The 24,693-nt window shown below is 43.9% G+C and overlaps 1 protein-coding gene across 2 annotated transcripts in view; it reads left to right on the top strand.

The window, feature by feature from the left end:
* SLK (STE20 like kinase) overlaps positions 1-24,693 on the top strand; it is a 76,119-nt gene that overhangs the window by 47,019 nt on the left and 4,407 nt on the right. The window contains exons 10-18 of one of the 2 annotated variants that reach the window (XM_066601046.1): positions 277-407; positions 1,848-1,971; positions 4,147-4,326; positions 8,331-8,423; positions 15,121-15,250; positions 18,453-18,577; positions 19,392-19,580; positions 20,544-20,669; positions 21,848-21,961. In XM_066601046.1, the coding sequence (XP_066457143.1) occupies positions 277-407; positions 1,848-1,971; positions 4,147-4,326; positions 8,331-8,423; positions 15,121-15,250; positions 18,453-18,577; positions 19,392-19,580; positions 20,544-20,669; positions 21,848-21,961 (1,212 nt within the window). The remainder of the gene's footprint in view (positions 1-276; positions 408-1,847; positions 1,972-4,146; positions 4,327-8,330; positions 8,424-15,120; positions 15,251-18,452; positions 18,578-19,391; positions 19,581-20,543; positions 20,670-21,847; positions 21,962-24,693) is intronic. The other variant, XM_066601047.1, reaches the window with a different exon arrangement.

The raw sequence follows: 24,693 nt of genomic DNA, 5'->3' as shown, positions 1-24,693 counted from the left end.
GCGCAGTATATTCGCCTGTGTATGCTCGCCCTATATATGCTGCTACGATCATTCTTTTTCTGTGGACTTTGCTATGGGATCAAGGTTCAGATTCCATGGTGGCAGTGTATAATTCCTGCCTCACCTTGGAAGGTTACCACTGTGTGTTGCTGGGGAGCATACTCTATGTACCAGCTGTCTCTTCACCTTCTTATGTACCAATGTTGGAGACCGTTCACGCTTTAATATCCGTGTTGCTTTTTGGCAGCAGTTCTCACTTTGTAACTTGTTAACTAGGATACAAGAAGGCAGAAAAAGACGCTGAAGAAGACCCGTAAGTTCATTGTAGACGGTGTGGAAGTGAGTGTCACAACATCTAAGATCGTGACTGATAACGATGCTAAAAGTGAAGAGATGAGGTTCCTCAGGTAGGTACTTAAGAAAACTGTTTTGTTCCTGGTCGTCACAAGACTATGTTGCATTTGAGATTACGTCTTGCTCAATTGTATTTAGTTTCATACTCGTATAAAAGACTGATCATGCCTAGTACTCTATACCTCCTATACTCCGTCACCTAGAATAGGCTTAGGGCTACCTACACACATGGGTGGGAAACTGCCTACAGGATAGGTGATAAATGTCTGATCACTTGGGATTCAAGGTAAGGAATATTAAATCTCTCCTTCACACCTGTCTATTTTTGTGCTCAAGGACACAACATAGAGTAGATGAGAGTTATCCTACTGAAGGGCAACTTCAAGTCGCAGCATCACAGAAGAATTTGGGAGTATGAATTAATGGCCATTTTTGATACCCTCAAGAATGGAATGAACCTCAGAGTGGGGTTCTTGCATCAGTGTAGAATATGAAAGGTCTGAAGGCGGTCAAGTTGGGTATCCTTAAGGAGAGCACCCAGGGGGTATGTGGAGACACTGGTGGGGTGAGTGGGTCGGGGAATAGCATTGTCTCTCCCCAAGGAAAGCACCCAGAAGGAGTGCTATTCCCAATCATTGCTTTACAAACATGGTAAAAACTCATACTTGATTTGAGGGAATGCTACCATTCAATAGGTGGCGCTGCAGAGGTATTGTTCCACCTTGTTTGCAGGTCTGAAGGAGAGATTTTACATTCCTTGACACTGGACTAATTACTTACTGTTATGGTCATCCCTCCCTGCTAGTTATCTAAATGCTATTAATCCCAACATGTCTGTGCCCTCTTACCCCCTGTCTCGGATATTTATCTAGTGCAAATTACTGTCTTTAGTGGGAAAACCACTTTAAGTGTTTGTTAGGCCTCGTTCACACAGGCGACACGGCATCGCTGGTCCGGGTGATATTGCATCGTTGGTCCGTGCGACATCGCCGTGACTTATCGCGATGATACCGCAACTTTGTAGCGCTACAAAGTCGCATATGGTGCTACAAAGTCGCGCTACTTTGTAGCACCACATACAAGGTTTTTCGGGGGAGGCTTGAACTATAAGCCCTTCCCCGAAAATAAGCTGTGGCTGAAGAAGAAAAAAAAACAAAACACGCATACGTCACCTGTCCCGCGCTGTCAGCCCAGCCGCATCTTCTCCTCTTCTGGCCGGGAATTCAAAATTCCCTGCCTCCTGGAAGCGCTGGCTGTGATTGGCTGACGCTTGTACGATACCCTATATTGGAGCACGTAGTAAGTGTTGTAATCTTGTGGCTTAACTGACAGTTTCTTGCTTCTGTCTCTTTAAATTGCTTAATTGGAAGAAAAAATAGCAGCCTGCCTGATCTGACAAAGAGGAGGAAATTGTGCAGTATTTGGCAGCGATTCTAAAGTGGGCCGGTTTCCTGGCGGATAGTCTTTGATTCATTGCTTTTGTTTTCCTGTAGGCGACAAGAACTGCGGGAACTCCGGCTGCTACAGAAAGAGGAACAGAGAGCGCAGCAGATCCTCAGTAACAAATTGTTGCAACAGAGAGAGCAGATCTTCCGAAGATTCGAGCAGGAAATGACGGTGATTACCTACTTTTCATTGAAATGACGGCAAATAACCCACTGACAGTCTGTTCCTACACTGTGAATGTACCTCACTAGAACTAAGCTGATTCCTCAGTGAGGAGAACGGACGTTAAATAATATAACACACTCACTAATAATACAGGCATTTCAGTGGGTGTGCTGGAGATTGCTTGTACTTGGCAATTTCAGAGGTTCCCATTGAGCGAAGCGGCAGCACACATGCTCGACTGCTGCTCCATTCATGCAAGAACCTACTTGACCCGCATTCTCAGGATCGGTGGGGTTCCAGCGGTCAGACCCACACTAATCAGAAAATTATCCTATATTCCCTTTATAACTTAGCACAACCTCGTTAAAGGATGATCTGCAACTCTTCCCCTTGATTGACAGCTCAAGTATGACACTAGAGCCCCATCAAGGCCTCTTTCACACGAGTGTTGTATCAAGGCTATTTTGCCGCGATAAAACGCCGGCCGAAGATCGCGACCATCTGAAGCATTGGACTCCAATGCATTTGTTCAGATAGGCGATTTTCTGGTGCGTAAAATCGTCTGTCCGTAAAAGATAGCGCATACGGTGCATATTCTAGGCGGACGCTTTTATGCACCGCCGGAAAAGATAGAACTTGTCCTGTGTTTTGCCGGAATATGCCAGCCATTCCCATAGCCTCCTGTGGGAGCCTATGGGAGCTGCCGGAAAAGGGAAGAGGGGGGGAGTTAAGCAGCAGCTCGCGTTGCTAAAGTCTCTCCCCCGCCTCTTGCTGGCATCTCCCATAGGCTGGGGAGGGAGGGAATTTAGCACAGCAAGCACTGCTGGAGTCCCTCCCCCTCCCCTTGCCGGCAGCTCCCATAGGCAATTAGGGCAGCTTCTATTGGCGCTATCAGCCGGCAAGGGGAGGAGGAGAGTCCTTTGCAGCGCTATGGTCTCTCCCCCCGGCCTGAACAGGTGAGAGAACAGGAGTTTTAGCTGTGATGTGGGCAGGCAAAAATCGCAACACCCGTGTGAAAGAGGCCTAAGGATCGCACATTAAAGAAAGCCCAGGACCAATTGCTCATGATGGACCACCCTTTGGACAGTTCTACACAAATTTGCATACTGCCTGCAGGTGGTATCAAACACTGATTTGGGGGTTACTGATGTAATACCAGCAATGAGGGAGATATGTGAAGCTTTTCCCCCAATTCAGCGTTCCTGCCATTACACTGGTTTGGTAGTTGAAGATATACTGACAAATGCCCTTTAACTCCGCCCCATCCTGCCCCCTCCCATTGCTGGCTGCGGACAAGGGGAGGGATGGGAGCTTAGCTCCACCCCCTCCCATTGCAAACAGTTGGAGGGGAGGAGAGAGGCAGAGAGCCGGCGAGGGAAAAGGAAGGGGGAGACTGCTCAGATGGTAGCGTATAATGACCAGCCGTGATACGTTCGTGTAAATAAGCCCTGAGATTGGAGGATTGATGAGCAGAAGCAGAGACACATTATCCCCAAGTAATACAAGCACTATATTAACCCCTTCTGCTACCGTACTTCTGTCCAGATAATATATAAATAATCTTTTTTTACCAGGTAGTATTTAGGCAGTAGAGGTGATTATATAGAGTAGGGGTCACTTTTTTCTATGTATTTACTAATAAAAGATTTAAATTTAAAATTAACCAGTTAGTTACTTATTACATTAATCAATTAATATTCTTAAATAATCAATACCATTTGCACTAATGGCCTCCTAAATTGCTCAAAACCAAGAGGTGCCTCCAAAATAAAAAAAAGCAAATAGAGATATATAGCTGATAAATAGTGCTACATGTATTTCCATATGTGACATACTGCAGGTGAAAATATGACACTTTTGTATCAATTTTGGTGTTTTTTTAATATAAGCAAATTGTATCGGTCTATTTTTAGCACCTAAATAAAGTATAATATGTGATGAAATAACGATGTCAGGATTTCCAAAATTTGGCTTGGTCATTAAGGCACAAACCGGTTTGGTCCTAAAAGGGTTAAGCCGTCTCTCTTATGGCTAGTAAGGCATTCTCAGGGTCACGCAGCACAATTTAGGTTGGTTTGTTTTTGCTTTTTTCATTTTAAAGTGCCTTTAAAAAAGAAAAAAAAAATAGCAAAAAAAATGCTCTTGGAACAGTCAAAAAATCAAAGTCTATTTTAATCCTAGAACAAGAAGCGACAGTATGATCAGGATATAGAAAACCTGGAGAAGCAGCAGAAACAGACCATAGAGCGGCTGGAGCTGGAACACACCGTCCGTCTGAGAGACGAAGCGAAGCGCATCAAGGCAGAACAGGAGAAGGAGCTGTCAAAGTTCCAGAATGTGCTCAAAAACAAAAAGAAGGAGGTAAGAGGCTCACTGGTTCACAGGGGGAGCCGTCGTCACTCTCTCCAAATGCAAAGCTTTCTGTAACTGTGGATTCTTTACCCAGGGACTTATTTTTACTCTTACTTTTGATCCCCCCTTTTAGTTTTTCGGTTTGAAGGGGGTTGCACACAGTAGGTTTTTTTGGAAAATGCCAGTTTTAGATGATCCAAAGCCAGAAGTGGATTCAAAAAGAATGGAAATATACAGGAAGGATTTCTACTTCTCCTTCCTGCTGGATCCACTTCTGGCTTTCACTCCAAAAACTAGAGTGGCCTTCTTCCAAAAAAAAAAAACTGTGTGTCTGAAACCATCTAAAAATTGGTCTCATTTGTGCCCACATTGTATCTATGGGACATGAATGAGCTCATAAAGATGATCTCACAGGTATTGTCTGCCCAGTGTATGTATTACCTTGTCCAAATCTTCACAACCCCTTCTGAAAATAATGCCATTGTCCTAGTGATCAGCTGATCGCTACGGGTCAAGCGGCTCTGAACCTCAGCTGTGTACAGCCGCTCATTTACTCTCTAGTGGCCACTACAGGGAAGATGGAGTATTACCAGAATCCTCTAGTGGTGCATTACATTTGTGCCGCTTTATAATAGCAGTGCCTAATTCAAAGCTCTAAACCCTGAGGAAGGTTATACAGTATATAAAATGTAGCTTATATGCACGCTGCTGTGTGTGCTGTCCCAACCGCATGACACTTTATTACAGCCTGATGAGCCAGTAAAACACAATGGAGTAGGAGCCAAGATTGTCTAAAGGCTTGTCTGGTACTTTTACTATTGATGACTTACCCTCAGGATAGGTCACCAGAGCGAGTATACTCGCTAAAGGCAATAGCTCGAGCGAGCATTGCCTTTAGCGAGTACCTGCCCGCTCGAGACAAAAAGTTTGGGTGCCGGTGGTGGGGAGGGAGCTGCGGGGGAGAGCGGGGCCGAACGGAGGGGAGATCTCTCTCTCCCTCTCTCCCCCCGCTCCCTCCTGCTGACTGCCGCTACTCACCGCTCCCCCGCGCCGGCACCCGAACCTTTCGTCTAGAGCGGGCAGGTACTCGCTAAGGGCAATGCTCGCTTGAGCAATTGCCTTTAGCGAGTATACTCGCTCATCTCTAGTCACCAGTAGTTGATCGTCGGTTTCTGACACTTGGGAGCCCTGCCAGTCACTTGATTTCTGGGCACGCTGTTTGTGTGGATAGCACTGTCAACATATCTGCATGGTTGGGTTCTACAGGCACAGCTCCCATTGAATTCAGTGGGAGCTGTGCCTTTAGTATGAAACTAGGCAACTGAATACAAACGCCACTATCCACAATGACAGTGGGCCTGGCGATCAGCTAATCAACTAGGTTCTAAAACAGCAGACACTCCCTCACACCCTACGATCAACTATTGATGACCTGTCCTGAGGATAGGTCATCATGTGTCCAAGTCCTGGACAACCCCTTTTAATTTGTAAGGACTACTAGTGAAGTTAGGGATAAAGTTCCACTTTTGGCTTAAAGTTACGCTTTTTGGAATGGTAACCTCCCTGTTAGTAATTGTGAAGGACAGCACTACGACACTTGTTAATCCAGAACAGGGTATGAGTAATCCAAAGACCAGGACCACCGCTACATCCATCCAATGTTTAATGGCCTACATGGCTATCATGTAGGTAAAGTGTTTAACCCACCATTCTTATTTTTTTCCTAACTAACGACATTTATGTTTAATCTGGTTATGAATAAAAGTTATGTTTTATATACTGTGCAGTCTTCTGCGGGGTTTAGAGATTGCAAATGTAGTACTGCATGCCACATGATTGGATGACCCTTTAATACAAGGTTGCGCTGAGTCCTCCAGAGTCGGATCCAATATTTGCAGTGTCTTCTCCACGTTTGTGAATCATAAACTAGGGATGCCCATATATCCCATTGAGACAAATGGTAAAAGGTTTGTTTTAATGGGGAGCAACCCCTTTACATGAATCCTGATTGTATAGACTACAGTCATATGCTTCCACATTGCGGGCAGCGGAGGATTTGAATTATTAATATGACTTCATTCACTTGAATGTTTTTTTAATGCCATTTGTATACATGCAATAATCTCTTATCTTCCTCCCCATTATTTGACTTGTGTATGAGTCTCCTTATTCTTCTGATGACTTGGTGGTTGGGCTCTATGCACTGGTGACAGCTGTCATGGATGCTGGTACTGACGCGCTCCGTGGCCAAGGGGTCTATGTGGCAATTGCTTGTTATGTAGAACAGTTTGTGTACTTGTGTATTTCTATTGTTGGTGTTTCTCTAAGCTCATCTATTGGGACTCTTTCTACCGTCTCAGAGACTTTTCTCAAACTTTGTACTGAATTCTTTGGGTTATTTCCCACATTACATATTCTATTCCACTACAAGTGAATATTTCACATACAAAACCTTAGTAAAAGTGTCTATGAATTAAGCATTTACTACATAACAGGATTGTTATGGACTTTACTATATTGGGACCCAATATATTACACAATGCTAACATCAGATAGTCCATAGGTACAGAACATTACTCCCATCTGAAAGATTTAATGATTGCAGGGGTCCTCATGACTTTTCTAATTGTTAAAGGACCACTTCGGTGAAAACACATTTTCCCATCCCTGCCCCCTCATACTATGGACATCTCCTATTTATATTGCAGTCCCTTCCATGCAGTGCAACCCCACGTCTAATCCTGATCAGGCACCATCTTGATGCTGAAATCTCTCACTGCTCCTTTTCTCTATGCTCTACTAGCATCACATCACCAGCCTTAGCCAGTGCCATCGCTGCCTGCTGGGAGGATACTGTCATTACCTGCTGTATTCTAGATTCACTTAAATAAACTACAGACCATAATTATACCATCAGGAGGATGACCTGTGATCTCCTTCATTATAACTGTGTGACAAAAACCTTTTATCATAAGCAGTAACTGTGATAGGTGCTTCTACCCTCCCCCATGAAGAGCTTATGTTCTAGAGCCCATGTAATATCATCACACAGGAATTATGCTGACTGGAAAACTGACTTCTTGAGAGAACGTAAAGCCAAGTAATTCCCAGGTGGTCAACATGAGATCACATGGCCCACCTAAAGAGGAGGTTTCAGATAGGAAGGAATAAGCAATCAAGATAGTACTGGCCAACTTTTATATACTGGGGGACTAATTACGGAATGGATGAAGAAAAGTTTTCACCGGAGTGGCTCTTTAAGGCTACACCCACTTTAAGCTGAACGTATCAAAAGGGATTGTAATTGGATGACCGAAACATAGTAGTTTGCTAGGCTGAAGGGAGATAATTTCAATTTAGTTCAGCCTGTTTCCACCCCCCTTGTTGATCCAGAAGAAGGCAAAAACCGCCAATGAGGCAGAAGTCAATTTAGCCCATTTTAGGTAGTCAGAATAATCCCTCAATCAACATTTGAAAAGTTCCTCCCTGACTCCAGTTGACGGGACAGGGACAAGTCTGCTTATCACAATTCACTATGCAATTGAATACAAGTTATTGTTTCCTGTTATCAGCCAGTTCATGGTAAGGAGAAGCTGAATCATCTTCCTTGGTGACAGGAAATGCTGAAACTTTTCTGCACCTGTTCAAAGAATTTCCAAAGACCTCCTATATGCAAGTGTGGATCTATTTAGAAGGTTCACTTATATTAATAGTAAAAGCACATAACCCCACTGATACAACATTAACCCTTTACATGTACTATAACACTCCCATCATGCACAGGTAAGAGTAACCCCTTGATAGGACATGAACTGCATGTAGGTACATGTAACATTTTCACGATCACCCACTTGACTTAACAGCATGATCCTGTCTTGATATGTCGCATGTAACGTGTAGCGGTAACTGCCTCGGGCATCTGTCACACGGTGGCGGCGTGGCTTTACGTTTCCTCATGCGCTTGCTTTTGAGAAAAGGGTCACATTTCCCCACCTTCTGCATGCTTATACCAGGTAATAAATGAAGTGGAGAAAGCGCCTAAAGAGCTGCGAAAAGAGCTTATGAAACGCAAGAGAGAGGAGCTTGCACAATTCCAGCACGCGCAGGTAACCGCCGAAGCTTTGTGCTACTAAACCTAGAGAAGTCGCCTAATGCTATCCTAATCATGTAGTGACATCAAGTCATCTGTCAATTAACACATCGTGTTCCACTAACAAAGCTGATTTCTGATCTACTAACACCTAGTGACGTCATCCCATGTCGAAATCTGTTGCATGCTCAGGTTGCGCAAACATGTTGATGTTGACCTGTCACAGGTTTGCTTTCTACAGGTAACAGATAGGTTATCGTAAGCTTATATCCCATCATGACGCCCCCATCATAGAGGAGGGTGCCCTGCTCGGGATTCGATCCTGTAATATGAACCAGAGCACAACGGCTCGCAGCTTTAGGAAACTCAGGTTCAAGTTTTGACTACATTAATGGTCTTCTTGTAGTGTAAAGTAATTCTCAAATACTTTGCTTGACTTATCTTGTGTTTTATCATGAGTTACTTCATGTCTTATAGTCCAGGCTAATCCAGAGCTGTGTTTTCAGAGTTCTGCTATTGTCCCCATAGCACTGAGCTCTCTCACCTCCTGCTGTTTCGGTGTCTGTAGACAGCATTTTCAGCTCCTGAGAGCTATGGGAGATGTGGTATGTACATACACTAATGGCCACTCTATTAGAGACCCCCATTTAGTAGTATGTGGGCTTTTTTTGGCCTTCAGAACTGCAGCAATTCTTTATGGTGTCCATCGAAAGGTATCAGAGGACCCTAGGTGTCAAGAAAACATTCCCCATACCATTACTCCATCTCCACTAGCCTGAAGATGATGTTACAGGGAGCTTTCAAGTTCTTCTTATTGACCCTTCATCAGGCTAAAATAAAACTAGTTTGGATGGGACACAATTATAACATACAAATGCAGATCGGAGCCCCCCCCCCCCCTCCTCTTGATCTAAATAAATTTTCACACACAGAAATTTGAGACTTAAAATAACACCAGACAATCTGAGCAAATAAATAAATACTTAATCAGTCCACTGAGCTGAGGAATGTGATAGTTTTATGATGTCTGTTATCTCTACTTTATAAACTGCACATAGGAGATGGAAACACTACCTCTGCAGCACCACCTATCGGATGCAAACATTCTTTTCAATCAATTTCTGAATTTTTATGAAAAAAAAAACAGAAAACAAACAATGATTGGTAAGAGAAGACCTGTCTTGACCTCCTTCAGACCTTTCATATTCTCCACTTATACAAGAATCCCGGGCACACATTAGTTGGCGCACCAGCGCCGTATTCAGCTACAGTTTACTTGACTGTGCAGCGTCTCTTCATTAAAACAATTCTTGACATCCTCCTCTGACCCCTTTTGCTGATTAGTTGTTTACGCCCACAAGATCCTTTTTTGCTGGATGCTTTTCTGCAATCACACCATTCTCTGTATACTCTCCACACTGTTGCATGGGCAAAGCCCATGCAGCCTGCAGTGAAAGCCTGACCCCAGCTAGTCTGGCACTGATAACCAGGCCCAGTTGGAAGTTGCTCCGATTGCTGAATTTTTCAATTCTAATGTAGATTCACACTGAAACTGATCCACGGAAAACTTGCCACTTGATTTTATGCTGTGGTCCGGGGTCATGGGTCTCCATATAGGAAAGCTCCAGACATGAAGAGCCTGGGGGCTCTAATAAAGTGGCTAGTCAATGTAGACCAACTTCTTTTATCAGGTTTTATGCAGATTATGTAAATAGATATTCCAGATACAATGTAGGTCAATTTTGAATTGGATTTGATTTCTAGAAAGTTCCTGAGAGCCACAGCTTCTCTTATCATTATTGGGGTGCAGGCTAGTCCCCCCACTAACTACAGAAGCATGGGAACAGTTAGGACAGTTCTTATTAGATGACCCCTCTGAACTCCGTAATTAGTCGCAGTATCCATGTTTGATGCACTGAATTATGTACCTGGAAGAACTGAGGTTGGGAGGTATAACATGTTCTCTGATGACCAGCGGCGACTGACAGCGGAGTGACGTTTAGCCTCTCACTCTGTGGCTATTATATTCTGATCCGCAGGGTGTTGCCCAGGTTATGATTCAGTCTTTTCAGCTATCGTCTTGTACTCTTTTCAACGCTCAAATGCAAGATGTAAGTGCTGCACGGCAGGCGGACTGAGAATGAAAGTTTGCAGTTGACTTTTGCATGTGCGAGTGCAGTGCGGCCATATAGACAGGATGACATCTTGATGCACTGGATTCTATTCAATGGAAATCTAATCAAAAACTGGAAAAAGTGAACAAAGTAAAATAAACTAGTTATGTTTCTGAAATCTATATAGATCAGCACTTGTGCTTAAATTGCCTGGCTCCACATACTGGAACGTCACTGTGTTGCTTGCACTATAGTTTGCACTATGGCTCTGATAAAGTGTGAACACAATAGACTGTCAGCCTAATTTAGATGGGCTATTGGAGAACGATTGGCCTTGTTGGTCTGGTATTGAAATGTTGGGGAGCCTGGGGTGTCAGTACTTAGTGCAGTACACTAAAAGATGCAGGACATGTGCATGATGTAGTCAAATGGGGTAACTAATAAGTTGTACGTTAATAGGTTGTACATTGTGGTAACTACACATAACCATGTGACTTATACCCTATAGAAGCCTTGTGTATGTGCTAGTGTATTACTAAAGGCCCTTTTACATGATGCAGTCCTTGGCCAATGCTAAACATAAGGTATCCACCACCCAGCCTGTACCCTCTGCTCCGCAGACTGAGTGTCCCTTTAATTCGAACCTCTCAATCCTGCCCCCCAGACTTCTCCAGAGCAGCACCAGTCTTCTGGAATGCGCTACCCAAAACTATCCGGGCAATCCCTAACTCACAAAACTTCAGATGTGCTCTAAAAACACACCTCTTCAGGGAGGCATACCATACCCCCTAAACCAAACCCCTTTGTACTCCCCCTTGATAACATGCTCCCTGACCTACTGACTGCAATCCCTGCCAGCCGCAATCAACCGCCCTCGACAGTCATACCGATACAGCCACCACATGGCTTAAGTCTGACCATTGTCTGTGTTTAGCATCCCACACTCTTCACCTCGCCATACTATGTACATCTCCAGCCCTTTACCTTCTGTATCACCCCATTACTTGTAGTATGTAAGCTCGTTGGAGCAGGACCCGCACCCCTATTGTTTCCATCAACTGATTACTATGTAACTGTGGTTTTGTATTTTTTGTACTTTTGTCTTTCTGTATCCCCCTGTTTTTGCAAGCGCTGCGGAATATGCTGTCACTATATAAATAAAGATTTTTTTTTTTGTAGATCGGCGCTTATTTATGCCGTTCACATATGACATAGGATCATCTGACATGATGAATCATCCCCATACAGCTGTCATTAGTCAGCTGCACATTCTCTGAGTAACATAGTGTGTAAGGCTACAACAAAAACATCTGTTGATCCAGTTCAGCCTATTAGCCCCCAATGTTGATCCAGAGGAAGACAAAAAACCCCATGAGGTAGAAGCCAAATTTCCTCATATTAGGTGCAAAAAATTCCTTCTCGAATCCAATCTGGCAATTGGAATAATCCCCGGATCACCGATCCTTCTGAAGGAATTAGTTATTATAACATGTAATATTAATACACTCCAGGAAGGCATCCAGGCCCTCTTGTTCTTTAGCGAGTTTGCCATCACCACCTCCTTAGGCAGAGAGTTCCATAGTCTCACTGCTCTTACAGTAAAGAACCCCCTTCTATGTTAGTGTAGAAACCTTCTTTTCTCTAGACGCAGAGGGCGCCCTCTTGTATCAGTCACAGTCCTGGGTATAAATAGATGATGGGAGAGATCTCTGTATTGTCCTTTGATATATTTACACACGGTTATTAGGACCCTCCGTTGTCTTCTTTTTTTTTAAAAACAAAATAACCCCAGTTTTGACAACCTCTCTGGGTATTGTAGTCCATCCATTCCATTTATTAACTTTAGTTGCCTACCTTTGTACCCGCTCAAGCTCTGATATGTCCTTCTTGAGTACCGGTGCCCAAAACTGTCCACAATATTCCATATGTGATCTGACCAGTGACTTGTAAAGAAGAACAATGTCCTGTTCACACAGAGAGATGTGCAGCCGACCGACAAGCATTTTTATGCTTGCATGAATAACTCGATCCGCTGATGAATGAGCATTCACTCATTCGTTGGCTGTTCGTTTGTACTCTTATGTCGGCAGATAATAGGGAAGAACATTGATGCCTGATCATCGAACCATGTAAAAGGGCCTTAAGCAGCCATCACCATCCTGAATGGTAGGTGTGTGAGTGGCTGTTGAGCAATATTTTACACCTATTTTTCGCTATATACTGCATTTAGTTTTTTTTCTGCAAGCTGCTGGGATTTGAAGTTTGTATCTGCCATTTGCATTATTGAACAAGGTACGTTTACATGCCTAACGTTCTTCCCAGTGACTATTGCTCCTGTGCTTTCACACAGGAGCGACAGTCGTTCAGTAAATGGAGGCAGACCACAATGAAGATCTGTCCTGGCTGCCCGCCTCCATTCACATTGAACAGGCAGTCGTTCAAAGATTGATCGACTCCTGTTGACGCTGAGCGAGACTCACTCACTAGTGAGTGAGCTGAAACAAACTAATTAGCAACTAGTGAGTGATTTCTCACCTGTCAATGGCTGTGTGTACATGGGACAACTATTGCTGAAAATAACTGTTTCACGCGACTATTCATGCGACAATCATCCCATGGAAAGGTACCATAAGCATGGCCTTTTTCTGTAATCTTGAGTAGATTTGTAATTAAGCAACTGCCAGTTATGCTGGAACTTCCTGCTGTGAGAGAGGGGAGAGAGCTGCTTCACTTACATTATGATCTCTCAGTTGTCGGCACACAGTAGCAGCTATAGAGACCATAGAATAGTTTTTGTGTAAGCAGCCACTTTATTGTAATAGTATACAGTGAATGAAAAGGTTTGATATACTCGTTTTTATTTAAATAACTAGATTTTAGTGTAATGGGCTGCTAAGCTGTTTCATAAGTAAGCGTTTCGCGGTGCTGTTTGGTCTATGACTAATTACAAGAGCTGTCATGTAGATAGTAGCTACTGTACCCTGAGATGCTGTGACTTGTCAGAAATCGCAGTGATCGCACACCCCACACCTGACTGTATGGCAGTAAGCGGGAGCATGTGGGTGTAAGCATTGGGGAGTCGTTCTCCTTAGCCGCTTATTACACTGCCTTGACATTTCCATTGAATAGACTTCATGCTGGCGATGCCATTCGCATTCTCCCCGTCACTATTGAACAAGGTACGTTTCTTTACACGTAGTGTGAAATCCTTCTTGTGTGCTGTGTTTTTCTTATCTTATATATAACATATCTCAGATGTTTTATAACTCCTCTTAAACAGGCAATAATCCAGTATAGTTGATAATTGTATTATTCCAATGCCTGTAATTAGTATAAATCAGGTTATTGGTAGTTTTCGGGATGAACAAAAATTCTTCCGTTTTTCTCAGACTTCATATGTTTAGTCTACCTGGAAAAAGCCTCAAACTTGACTTAGGGCATTATAATAGAGCTAATGGTAAATCGGGGGGGGGATTTCATCCAATGGACTTTTGTAAAACGGTAGAGTTGGAAGGAGCCTCCAGGGTCATCCGGTCCAACCCCCGCTCATACTACATGATGGGCTATGTATTGCTTATTCCCACAGAAAACAATACCACCATGGGGTCCCATATAAAGTTAACGTTCTGCTCATCTTCTTGCATTATTGGAAGTCTTTTTGGGTTTGTTCGTCTTGTAAGGATGAAATATATTATAAAGGGAGCATTATATACAAAAAGGAATGGGTATGGATAAATGACGTAGACCAGTCTATAGCATCCTGGCACAGCATAGTAAAGACCCATATACACATTAGAGATAGGTCACACACATGGATGCGTCCTAGCATTTCCCAATGGTAGATGACAGCGGAAAGATTTCAACATGCTTGATCCTTTGTATAAGCCACAGTTAAAAGAGCCTGGTGGTGACTTATTTACTCCTCTCCACTGAAAAAGCGTGCTTTACCAAGCGTACCCGTGTATGGGGTCGGGAGTAACAGTTAACAGCTATCTAAGTTGTATGGAAACCTTAAACTTTCAGCTTATATGAGTCTCATAAACTTAAGTTGTGGGCTCCTAGGAGAAGGGGAGCTGATTGGGAGGTGTGATTTTTCTGTTCGCCCTTTGTGCACCTACAAAGCCACCGCTTGTTGAGTTTAATGGATTCCTTGAGCGTGTGCATCTAATGCAGAATACTAGTCCTTTTCATTACAAGCCTATAACTTTAGTTTACAGGGCTCATAGGAACTGCCAGGTTCTTCTTAACTAGGACTGACCACAATGGCTGCAAACACCGCATAGGTTTATATGCATCTTGAAGACAGCAGAGAAGAACAAAACTCTCCTTGGGCTTTCTGTCATCTCTTCCAGTGGGTGAGATGGCAACCAGCAAAGTAAAGTCCCAGACCACAGGGGAAAAGATTCCTAAACTACCCGCACATTTCCCGTTTTCTCATAATGTAGCCAATGGTTTTGCAGCTGCGGTGATTTGCGTTGTGCAGAGTTTTGCGTGTGACGATACCCGCGTGGTGTGCAGCCAACTTTTACCATATGAAGTGACCGCGAATATACTTAGTAAAGATGTTCTAGGTTTTAATTATGAACTGATTGGACCTAGGAACAAGAGTTTGTAATGAAGCAGCAGCAAGAGCTGGACGGATCCCTGAAGAAGATTATCCACCAGCAGAAGATGGAACTGGCCACCATAGAGCGGGACTGCTTGAGTCGTAAGCAGCAGCTCATGAGAGGTAGGTACTTTAGAGATAAGGCTCTGTGCACACTGCTTTCTATCCTTCCATCTAAGGTATACGTAACAAACATTTACTGCCATATATCTCTAAGTCCTCATGTCCACGGGCGGATCGGTTTACGCATGCTGGAGCCCGCAGTGGAATATGACCATGCCCGCGGCTGATGATCCTGCGTATCTGTCTGGGTCTTTTATTTTCTGTACTGCGGATGTGGAAGCGCTGGACGGCGCACATGCGCAGTACAGGGTTTTTTTTAACTCCTGGTTTTCCACATGGATCAGACAGCTTCCATTCTTCTGTGCGGGTTTCCATATATCGCCATATGATTGTCATTGTAAAAAAAAAAAGAAAAAAAAAAGTTCTTTTTTTTGCAGTGGCCCAATTATATGGAAAAGTCCTCTTCTTTCCTATATAATTGGGGAAACAAATGTATATCGATACTTGCCAACCCAACAGAGATATAAAAAAAAAGGAGGGGGGAGGTCTCATTAGGTGAATGGAGCCGTATGGATGCATTTATCCTATAAACTGGGAGCTTTTTCCCTTCATATATGTTAAACATAGAGGAAGAAACAAAAGACAGAGGCCTGGCGTACATACAAAGGCGTGGCACACACCCAAATACAAAAGTGTAGGAAAAAGGTTATTACAACATTAAAAAAAAAAAAAACACAAAATGGAGCGGGCCTGATTTTCCCCGTGGACATGAGGCCTAAACCATCTGGGCCCTAAAAATAACTAATGGATGGAAAAATACAGATCTATAAGCCAATCCATGGTTCAAAGTCAAGAGTGTATAGTAACATGTCCCTATAGAGAGCAAAGTCACATACTGAGACTACAAGGAGGCAAGACTAGGAAAAGCATCTGATCACCAATAATACCCATCCATAGTATTGCGCTAGGATGTGGGCCGCACATAAATCACTACTCTGTGGGGGGCTTCATGATGGTCATCTGGGGATATGTGCTTTTCCTGGTCCTCGATTGGCTCTTGCCTTGTAGTCACATTGCTCTCTATAGGGACATGTTATTATATGCTGTTGACTTGGATCGGCTGATCTGTCAGTATTTTTCCATCCAAGGTGTTACTCTCTTTTGAAGGTATTGCTGCTTACCTGGACTCCATTCTTTTTAGGGTCCTGGTGGTTTAGACACTGTTTTTAAATGCTTTTATTCAACATTTTGCATGTCTTTTTGTGTTTTTTTTTTAGAATATTGCAATAAATGATTTTGCTATTTGGGTGTGCGCCACGCCTCTGTACAGGTCTGCCTTTTATTTGTTGTTCTGCAGATACCTTGCGGTTGCACCCCAGTTTTTGTCTATTGGGTTGTGCCCATCCTAAGTATATATTTATATGGTAAACATAGGGCACAGATGCAGTGCACAGCAGTGCCTTAGTTGCGGATAAAGCTTGTGGGTTGAGATATATATAACTGCACTCAGGGACATGAACAGAATGTCGCCATAGTGTGGGCGATTATAAACTGCTTATGTGACAGTGTGGGAAACTAAACCACAGTAAGTATTGCTTACAGATAGCCATCAAGACTCTAAAGGGCGGGGGGGGGGGGGGGGTAAGTTTTGTATAAATGAAACATAAACTTTGTATAAATTGAAAACTTTACAACTTTATAATCAACTTTGTGTTTTGATATTTCACTATTTTAAAGATCTCTGATTGCTGTCAGTGGATGAGAACACTCTAGTTTACATTCATATACTGCATGCTTGTACATACTTAGTCCAGTCTAGGCAATGATCTTCCACTGTACAAAACAACAAGGAAATACACTACTGACATTACACGCAGTACAATCCATTAAAAGGACTCCGTCAGCACCTATGGGCCCTGTAAACTAAGTTTATGGGCTTATAGGAGCCAGGGCTCGGAGTGCAGGGTTCTCACTCTCATACTTGCCTTCCTCCTCGTACGCAGCCTGTATATCCACCACTCACTGTATACAGCGAACCGCTTATCCATGCACTCATAATGAGAGGACTTGTCATTATGAGCATGTGCATAAGTAACCCACAGAATACAATGAGCGACGACTCTGTAGGCGAAGAGCAAGTTGAGTATGAAAGTGACATACACGAAGTCAGCACCCTAGTTCCTGTGAGCCATAACTTTAGTTTATGGACTCATGAGAGCTGATGGAATCTCTCTCTTTAAAGGGGTAGTAACATAGTATGGAAGGCTGAAAAAAGACCCATGTCCATCCAGTTCAGGCTATTAACCCCCAATGTTGATCCAGAGGAAGACCAAAAAAAGCCCCCAATGAGGTAGAAGCCAATTTTCCCCATTTAAGGGAAGAACATTCCACCCTGATTCAGAATTTCAAGTTATCCCCTATCTACAGGATAGGGGATTACTTGCCTGATTATTGAAGGTCTTATTGTTGACCCTGAGAACGGGGGTCTTATATCCCCCTCTTCTTGTCACTGCAGGGATGCTTCTCCCACCCGCAATGACCTCTTTCTGCATAGAGCAGCGGCTCATCGTACACGATCTGTGTTCCATTTATTTTAAGGGGGCTGACTGAAATACCTGAGGGCTTGGCACTCGGTTATCTCCAGCTGCCCCATTGAAAATGAATGGAGTGGCTGCGTTCTTGCATGACTGTCCCTCAATTCAGTCTCCCCCTCACTGCTGGAGGTGCAGTACAGTGAGGCGGACAGGGGACATAGGACCCCTTTTTTCAGCATTGATGGGTATCAGCAACGAGACCCCCACTTTTGATAGTGGATAACTTGTAATTACAGTGTAGCAGTTAAAGATCAGGTCAGTCTAAGATGTGTCAATGTAGTGCCCATCTAGTCATTATGAAAATTAACTCTATCTTGCCTACTATTGACTCCAAGCCAGGTGACCATTTATGAAGACCATACATGTGGCTGCTGGCTGCATTGTTATTTAGCAGTGATCTTGAAGAGTTTGCATAAAGTTTTACTAGAACATTCCCAGATATAGGGGTAGTTATGTCATCCCAGATATAGGGGTAGCTATGCCATCCCAGATATAGGGGTAGTTATGCCACCCCCTTTTCATGATATCAAGGACCGGTTTGTGCGGGGCTGGCATGATGTAGGCTATGTGAAAGAGTAATATAGTCATGTCCTGGTAGCTTCCGTAAGGCAGAAATGTCTTTAGCCTTAATGAGGCCTCCATAAGAATTGTTATCTTGTTACCAACAGCACGAGAAGCTGCAATTTGGGAGCTTGAAGAACGACATCTCCAAGAGAAGCATCAGCTCCTGAAGCAGCAGCTGAAAGACCAGTACTTCATGCAGAGACACCAGCTTCTGAAGCGGCATGAGAAGGTGCGGTGGAAGGTCTCAAGAGAGAACATGTCTATGTTTATTCATCCATATACTACTAGTAATTATTAGGAAATTATATTGTACCAGTGTTTCTGGTGGCGCAAAGCGCCACATAGCTCTGCTACGTGCACGTCACACAGCACTGCTATATGTGCATCACATACAGCTCTGCTACATACATTTTACATACAACATGGATGAAAAGCAGCACAGCAGAGTCCCGCACACACTGATCACCCCCGGACTGCTCCCACACAGGTGACTGATCACATGATGGTAACATCATCAAAGGTCCTGTAAGCACATGGCTGCTGTAGGTGTTATTATTCCATCCCCTACAAACCCCCGCAGCCTCAGTTGCTATGAAATACTAGCAAACACCTAGCCAGACAGCAGCCGTGTGTGTACAGGACCTTTGATGTTACTGTCATGTGATCGGGGGTGGAGCGTGTAACTCACTCACTCTTCCTCCGCCTCATATCATTTGGAATGAGTGAGTTACATGCTACGCCCCTAATCACATGACGGTGACGTCATCACAGGTCCTTCATCCGGAAGTCATCCCAAATGAGTGAGTTATGCATCCCCTACAAACCCATGTGGCCTCAGTTGCTATGGAATAGGATGTGATTACCTTACCGTCATGTGATTGGGGCGGAGCATATAACTCACTGACTCAGTATGAGGGACCTTTGATGATGTCACAGTCATGTGATCAGGGGCGGGGCATGTAACTCACTCACTGACGGACAAGTGGTCGTTAGTAGTTTGACCACTATATCATTTTTCTTGTGTTTTACATCCTATCCTGCAGGAAATGGAGCAGATGCAGAGATATAATCAGAGGCTGATTGAAGAACTAAAGAATAGGCAAGCACAAGAGAGGGGACGGCTTCCCAAAATTCAGCGCAGTGATGCCAAGACTCGCATGGCCATGTTCAAGAAGAGTCTGAGGATTAATTCTGCTGCCTCTCCAGAACAAGACAGAGAAAAGATTAAGCAGGTAAAAGACATATAGATGTTCTGTCGCCCACCTGCTAATAAATGGGCTAGTGGGGCTAAGGACTGGTTTCCATTATAAATCTGAGTGATGTGAACCATAATACAAATGGGAGAGATCGGCACACCACAGCACTGAAAGTGCGGCACAAACTGCGAGATATCTGACCATACGAGGGGGTACCCAAAAGAACCAGTACTCTACTGCTGGTGAGTGGGCACTAGTACAGGCTTCTGTTTTTAGGTGACTGTCTGCGAAACCCTACTGAGGCGGTACTCCAGACAACGTTGCTGGGGACAGTTGCGTTCGGCTCCATTGTTTTTTTTCCTCAACATACTTTTTGCCTATTTTGTGATGGCCGATTCATACGAACAATGTTTAGCTGTGAAATTTTGTTTCATTTTGGGGAAATAAGCTACAGATACGGATGTTATGCTATAAAATGTCTATAAGGAAGCAGCCATGAGTGACGTTTTGGAATGGTTCTCCCATCTTAAATGAGGTGAAATGTCAGTTAATGATCAACCTCGTTCCGGGCGTCCTTTGGCAAACAGGTGACTGGTTCTTCCATCATGACATCGCTAAGTGTCAAGCTCCTGTTGACTCCTATGGGGGTCTTCTATACGACTATATGTCTCTTGATGACTAAAGCTTGCTCTGCCCACTTCCTAACACATAAGAGTGGCCTTATAAGACCCTGTTCATTTTTTCTAAATTTGACAAGGATTTTAGCGCGTATTCTACTCTGAAAACCTCATCAAAATCGCAGACGATCTACATCCAGTGTACGCAAGTGGGGTTTTCGTTACCCCAATCACATGCACCAAAAAATCCAGAAGACTAAGTTGCAACTGCTTAAGTTGCTATCGATGGCTAGTGGACTTGTATGTCATTGAGTGGCTTTTCCATTGTTGAAAAATGTATGGAAATAGTCTACATTAATTTTATTTTTCTCTTTCTTTGTAGTTTGCTGTCCAAGAAGATAAAAGACAAAAGAATGAAAGATTAGCTCAACACCAGAAGCACGAGAACCAGATGCGGGATCTGCAGCTTCAATGTGACGCCAACATCAGGGAGCTACAACAACTCCAGGTATGAAGTTCATAGACAGTATGGGATGCTTGTCCTGGACAATATAAATAAAGTTTGTTCAAGAGTGTACTGGATGTTCTTAGAATGGTTTCACATCTGCTGGTCGGACCCCATTATAGTCAATGGGATCCGCCCAACGCTGTTTGTTTCGGTCCACAGATGGAACCAATTGGCCGCGGGGATTCTCCTTTCCTGCTCCCTGAATGATGTAGGAAAGCGGAATCCCCAGCGCAAGTGTAAAAACCACCCTTACACTTATTACTGTGCCCTCTCCATGACACTGTGCCCCCAAAAGAAACTGTGCCCCCTGCAGTCCACAGCCCCCACCAGCCAGTGGTGGTTGCAGCACTAAGTTTATCAGTCACGCAGCCACGTCTTTCTACGCGGCCATTTACATGGGGCAATTTTCGTTCACATGTGCAATAATCGTTCCATCTTAATACGAAGGTATCATTTACTATTAGTTTACTTTTTGTTTTCTCACTCACTTTCTACTAGCATGAAAATCATCGCTGACTTCTTGCTGCATCTAAACGCTTCCAAGAATGGGAAGCGCTGAGTAAGAACTCCGGGATAGTCAGCAGTGAGCTGCCTGTCTAAACGATCAGCACGAGCGCTAACATCTAGCGGTGACGTCATCCGCTCCTGCAGATGGTTTAGCCAACAGTCGTCCCGTGTGAATGGGGCATAACATGGCGTGATCCGTGCATAGCCCAAGTCCTCCCCGTCTCCTGCTCGTATGGAACTCTGAGAGCAGGAGACTGTGGGAGAAGCCGAGTTATGCAGAGAGCTGCACTGTATGAGACAGCAGCGACTGCGTGAGGGGTAAACTTTGCCCTACCCCTACCAATGGACGATGGTACATTTGTTATAGGAAGGCGGATTGCCACCGTTGGACCACCTCACTAAATGAGCTTTATAATATCTACGAATTTTGCAAGAATATCACTATGAGGTCCGTTTTCTGTGCCTTAAGCTGTTGGTGCCGTGCACAGACATACACTGCATATACCACTCACACTCCCTTAGCTGTTCCATGCCTCCCATTCACTATATGGAGGGTGACTGCACCTGTGAAAGGGACAGGGAACCACCATTCTCAGGACATTCAGGCCCAGCGGACCCCAATTATAACCAGCTGGATGCATATGACAACCGGTGTTTAATTGTCATTTTAGAATGAAAAATGTCATCTGTTAATTGAACATGAAACTCAGAAGCTGAAGGAGCTGGATGAAGAACACGCAGTGGAGCTGAAAGAATGGAGGGAAAAACTAAGACCACGGAAGAAGGTATTCTTCTAATGAGCTTTAATAGAGCCGTGTTATCTAACATTTACTGCACTTGACCTGGTATTATTTAAAGGGGTGAAACCATGACAGACAGCCCCTTTAATTAGAGATGCAGCATGTTAGCTGTTTGCCCCGAGTCTGGCTCTTGAGACCACAAGCCCTTATTGGTTTCCCTTAGTGTATATCAAGGAAAAGTCTGAAGATTCAGCTACTGCTTCAAACTGCCCTTTTAGTTTATAGCATATAATTATCATAGTTCCCCTTAAAGGGGTTGTCCCACTTCTAGCTGTTTTGCTGCAGAAAGTAGACCACTCCATTGCTCGGTGGCCCTGGTTGGTACTGCAGGCTGTGACCTTTTGAAGTGAATGGTACTCAGTCTGCAGTACCAATCATGGCCACTGTGCAATGTGCAGAACTGTCTGCTTCCTGCAGGTAGAAGTGGGACAACCCCTTTAAATTAGTGCAGGTGAATACATCAAACTTTATTAAAATTGACATACATTAAAGTAGATACAAATAAAGTTATATTACAAAGTGTGTGAACAGTAAAAATAATAATAATTTGGAAAGAATTGTACAAGAAACTCGTGGTTATGTTCAAACAATGTAACATAAGATGTATTGAAAAGTGGACATGGGCCGAAACAAGTAGTCAGGAAAAGGCGAATAATATTGGGGAAAGAAGGATACTCTTTGTCTGAGCAGTGGACCCTGCAGCTGGGGGAAGTGGACCATAGTGATGGGTGAGTTTATGTCAAAACTGGAGAAAGTGTGTGAAGGCCTCACGTTTCTTATTGAAGCTAAAGGGGTCATCCACCTGCTAACTATAAATGACCTATACTTAGAACAAGTCATCAAAAGTTGATCAGCAAGGGTCCACCACTGGGGCCCCCAGCTGGTCAGCTGATCTCCAGGCAGCTATCAGTGCCTTAAGAGCAGAAAGCTGAGGGCTCTGACACATTACATCAACCCAGGTTGAATTCAATGGCAGCTGTGACTGCATTACCAATCCAGGCCTCTACAATGTGCTGGAGCTGTCTGCTTCCTTCTCCTGTACACACTAAGCCAATCGGAGAACAGCTGATCAGCAGGGGTCCAGGGCAGTGGACCCCTGTCAACCAACTACTGATGAGCTATTGTAAAGATAGGTCTTCTGTAGATAAAGGGAACCTGTCATCACCTATGAGCACCATAAACTAAGTCATGGTGCTCACATGACGGATCCCGAGGAGTCTGAGATTCGCTTTACATATTTACCTGGCTTTCCACTCCCAGACTGTCACCCATGGAAGTCCGTGTGCAGACCGTGCATCAGACTCATCTCTGCAGGCTGTTCTCTATGGGTGTGCGCACGCACTGCATAACAAGGATGAGTCCAGTGCACTATCCACGAGCAGTCTTACCTTTCAGAGACTTTATAGTTCCCCTTTAGCTCTCTGTCTATATTCATTAACCAATCCCCCAAATATCTGTTTGTTTTAATACAATTAATGCAGCTGCAGTATCTTTTGAGACACTACATGCTGTGGGAGGGGAGGAGGGGGGCGAAATGTCTGTTTAGCTCAAAATACAGTTTACAAATGGGACAGGTTCTAATGCCTCTGCAGTGCCATCTATTGGAAGGTGTCTTTCCTGCAAGTCAATGTCTGAGCTTTTAGCAGGCCTTGTAACATGACTGGGGATACCAGCCAAAACTAGAGTCTTCTCCAGAAGGAGAGGATAACCTTGTACAGACAGGCTTTTGGGGGGTTTCGTCCCTCATCAGTGTACAGTAGGTTGCTGGCTGGCTGGGTGAGAGGCTTATGACATAAGTTTTAAGGGGTAAAGTTTCTCCATACGGAGACTTACAAGGTCAATCAAAAAGAGAACTTGTACGTCTCATGACCTACGTCATAGGCCTCTCACCCAGCCAGCCAGAAACGTACTATACACTGATGAGGGGCAAAACCCCCCGAAGCACACTCAGGTCTTGGCTTATAAGGCTCATAAACATGCAAAGATAATCTTTCAAATGATTGAAAGTTTTAGCGATCTTTTTGCATAAAGTGTTAATGGCCACTGATGGCCATTAACACTTTTTCACCTTCATTTGCATGTATATGGGCCTCCAGGAGCTGTTTGCCGAGCCCAGCGTGTGAATAATCACAAGCCCAGCTATGCACACAGCTGCATTGTTGTGGTCCCAGGTGCCGTCAGAATACAATGTTAACTGCCGGCTCCCTGCGAAAATAACAGCCTGCGATCTACTGACAGATAAAGGTGTTTGCTTTATCTGCAGTAGCTGAACTATGAATTTTAAATTCACCTTAAAATCATGATTCAAATGAAAAGTGCCCGATGCCCGCGTTTACATGTAATGATTATCACTCAAATTCAGTCGTTTGACCGAATTTTGAGCGATAATCGTTGCGTGTAAATGGGCCTATATTCTCAGACATGTTACAAGGCCTATTAACAGGTCTGACATTGACTTATAGAGAAGCTGCCTTCCAATAGATGGCGCTGTAGAGGCATTGTTCCATATCCCATTTGCACTGCACAGCCTATAACTCTCCGTACACCTACTTGGTGCTTTCCACAAGAAGAAACCGTATCCCACCCAGCCTCAAAATACAGAGCCCACCCACTCAGCAAGCATGGTGGGGCACTAACTACGTTTTTAACCAGAATTAAACTCTTATTGTCTCTTTTTTTCAACCTCAGCTTGCAGTTTTCTAATAATATTCGTATTT

The sequence above is a fragment of the Eleutherodactylus coqui genome, chromosome 4 (genome assembly GCF_035609145.1).
Source record: "Eleutherodactylus coqui strain aEleCoq1 chromosome 4, aEleCoq1.hap1, whole genome shotgun sequence".
NCBI lineage: Eukaryota > Metazoa > Chordata > Amphibia > Anura > Eleutherodactylidae > Eleutherodactylus > Eleutherodactylus coqui.
The sequence above is the reverse complement of the archived record's forward strand: the minus strand, read 5'-3'. Positions and strand labels throughout refer to the sequence as shown.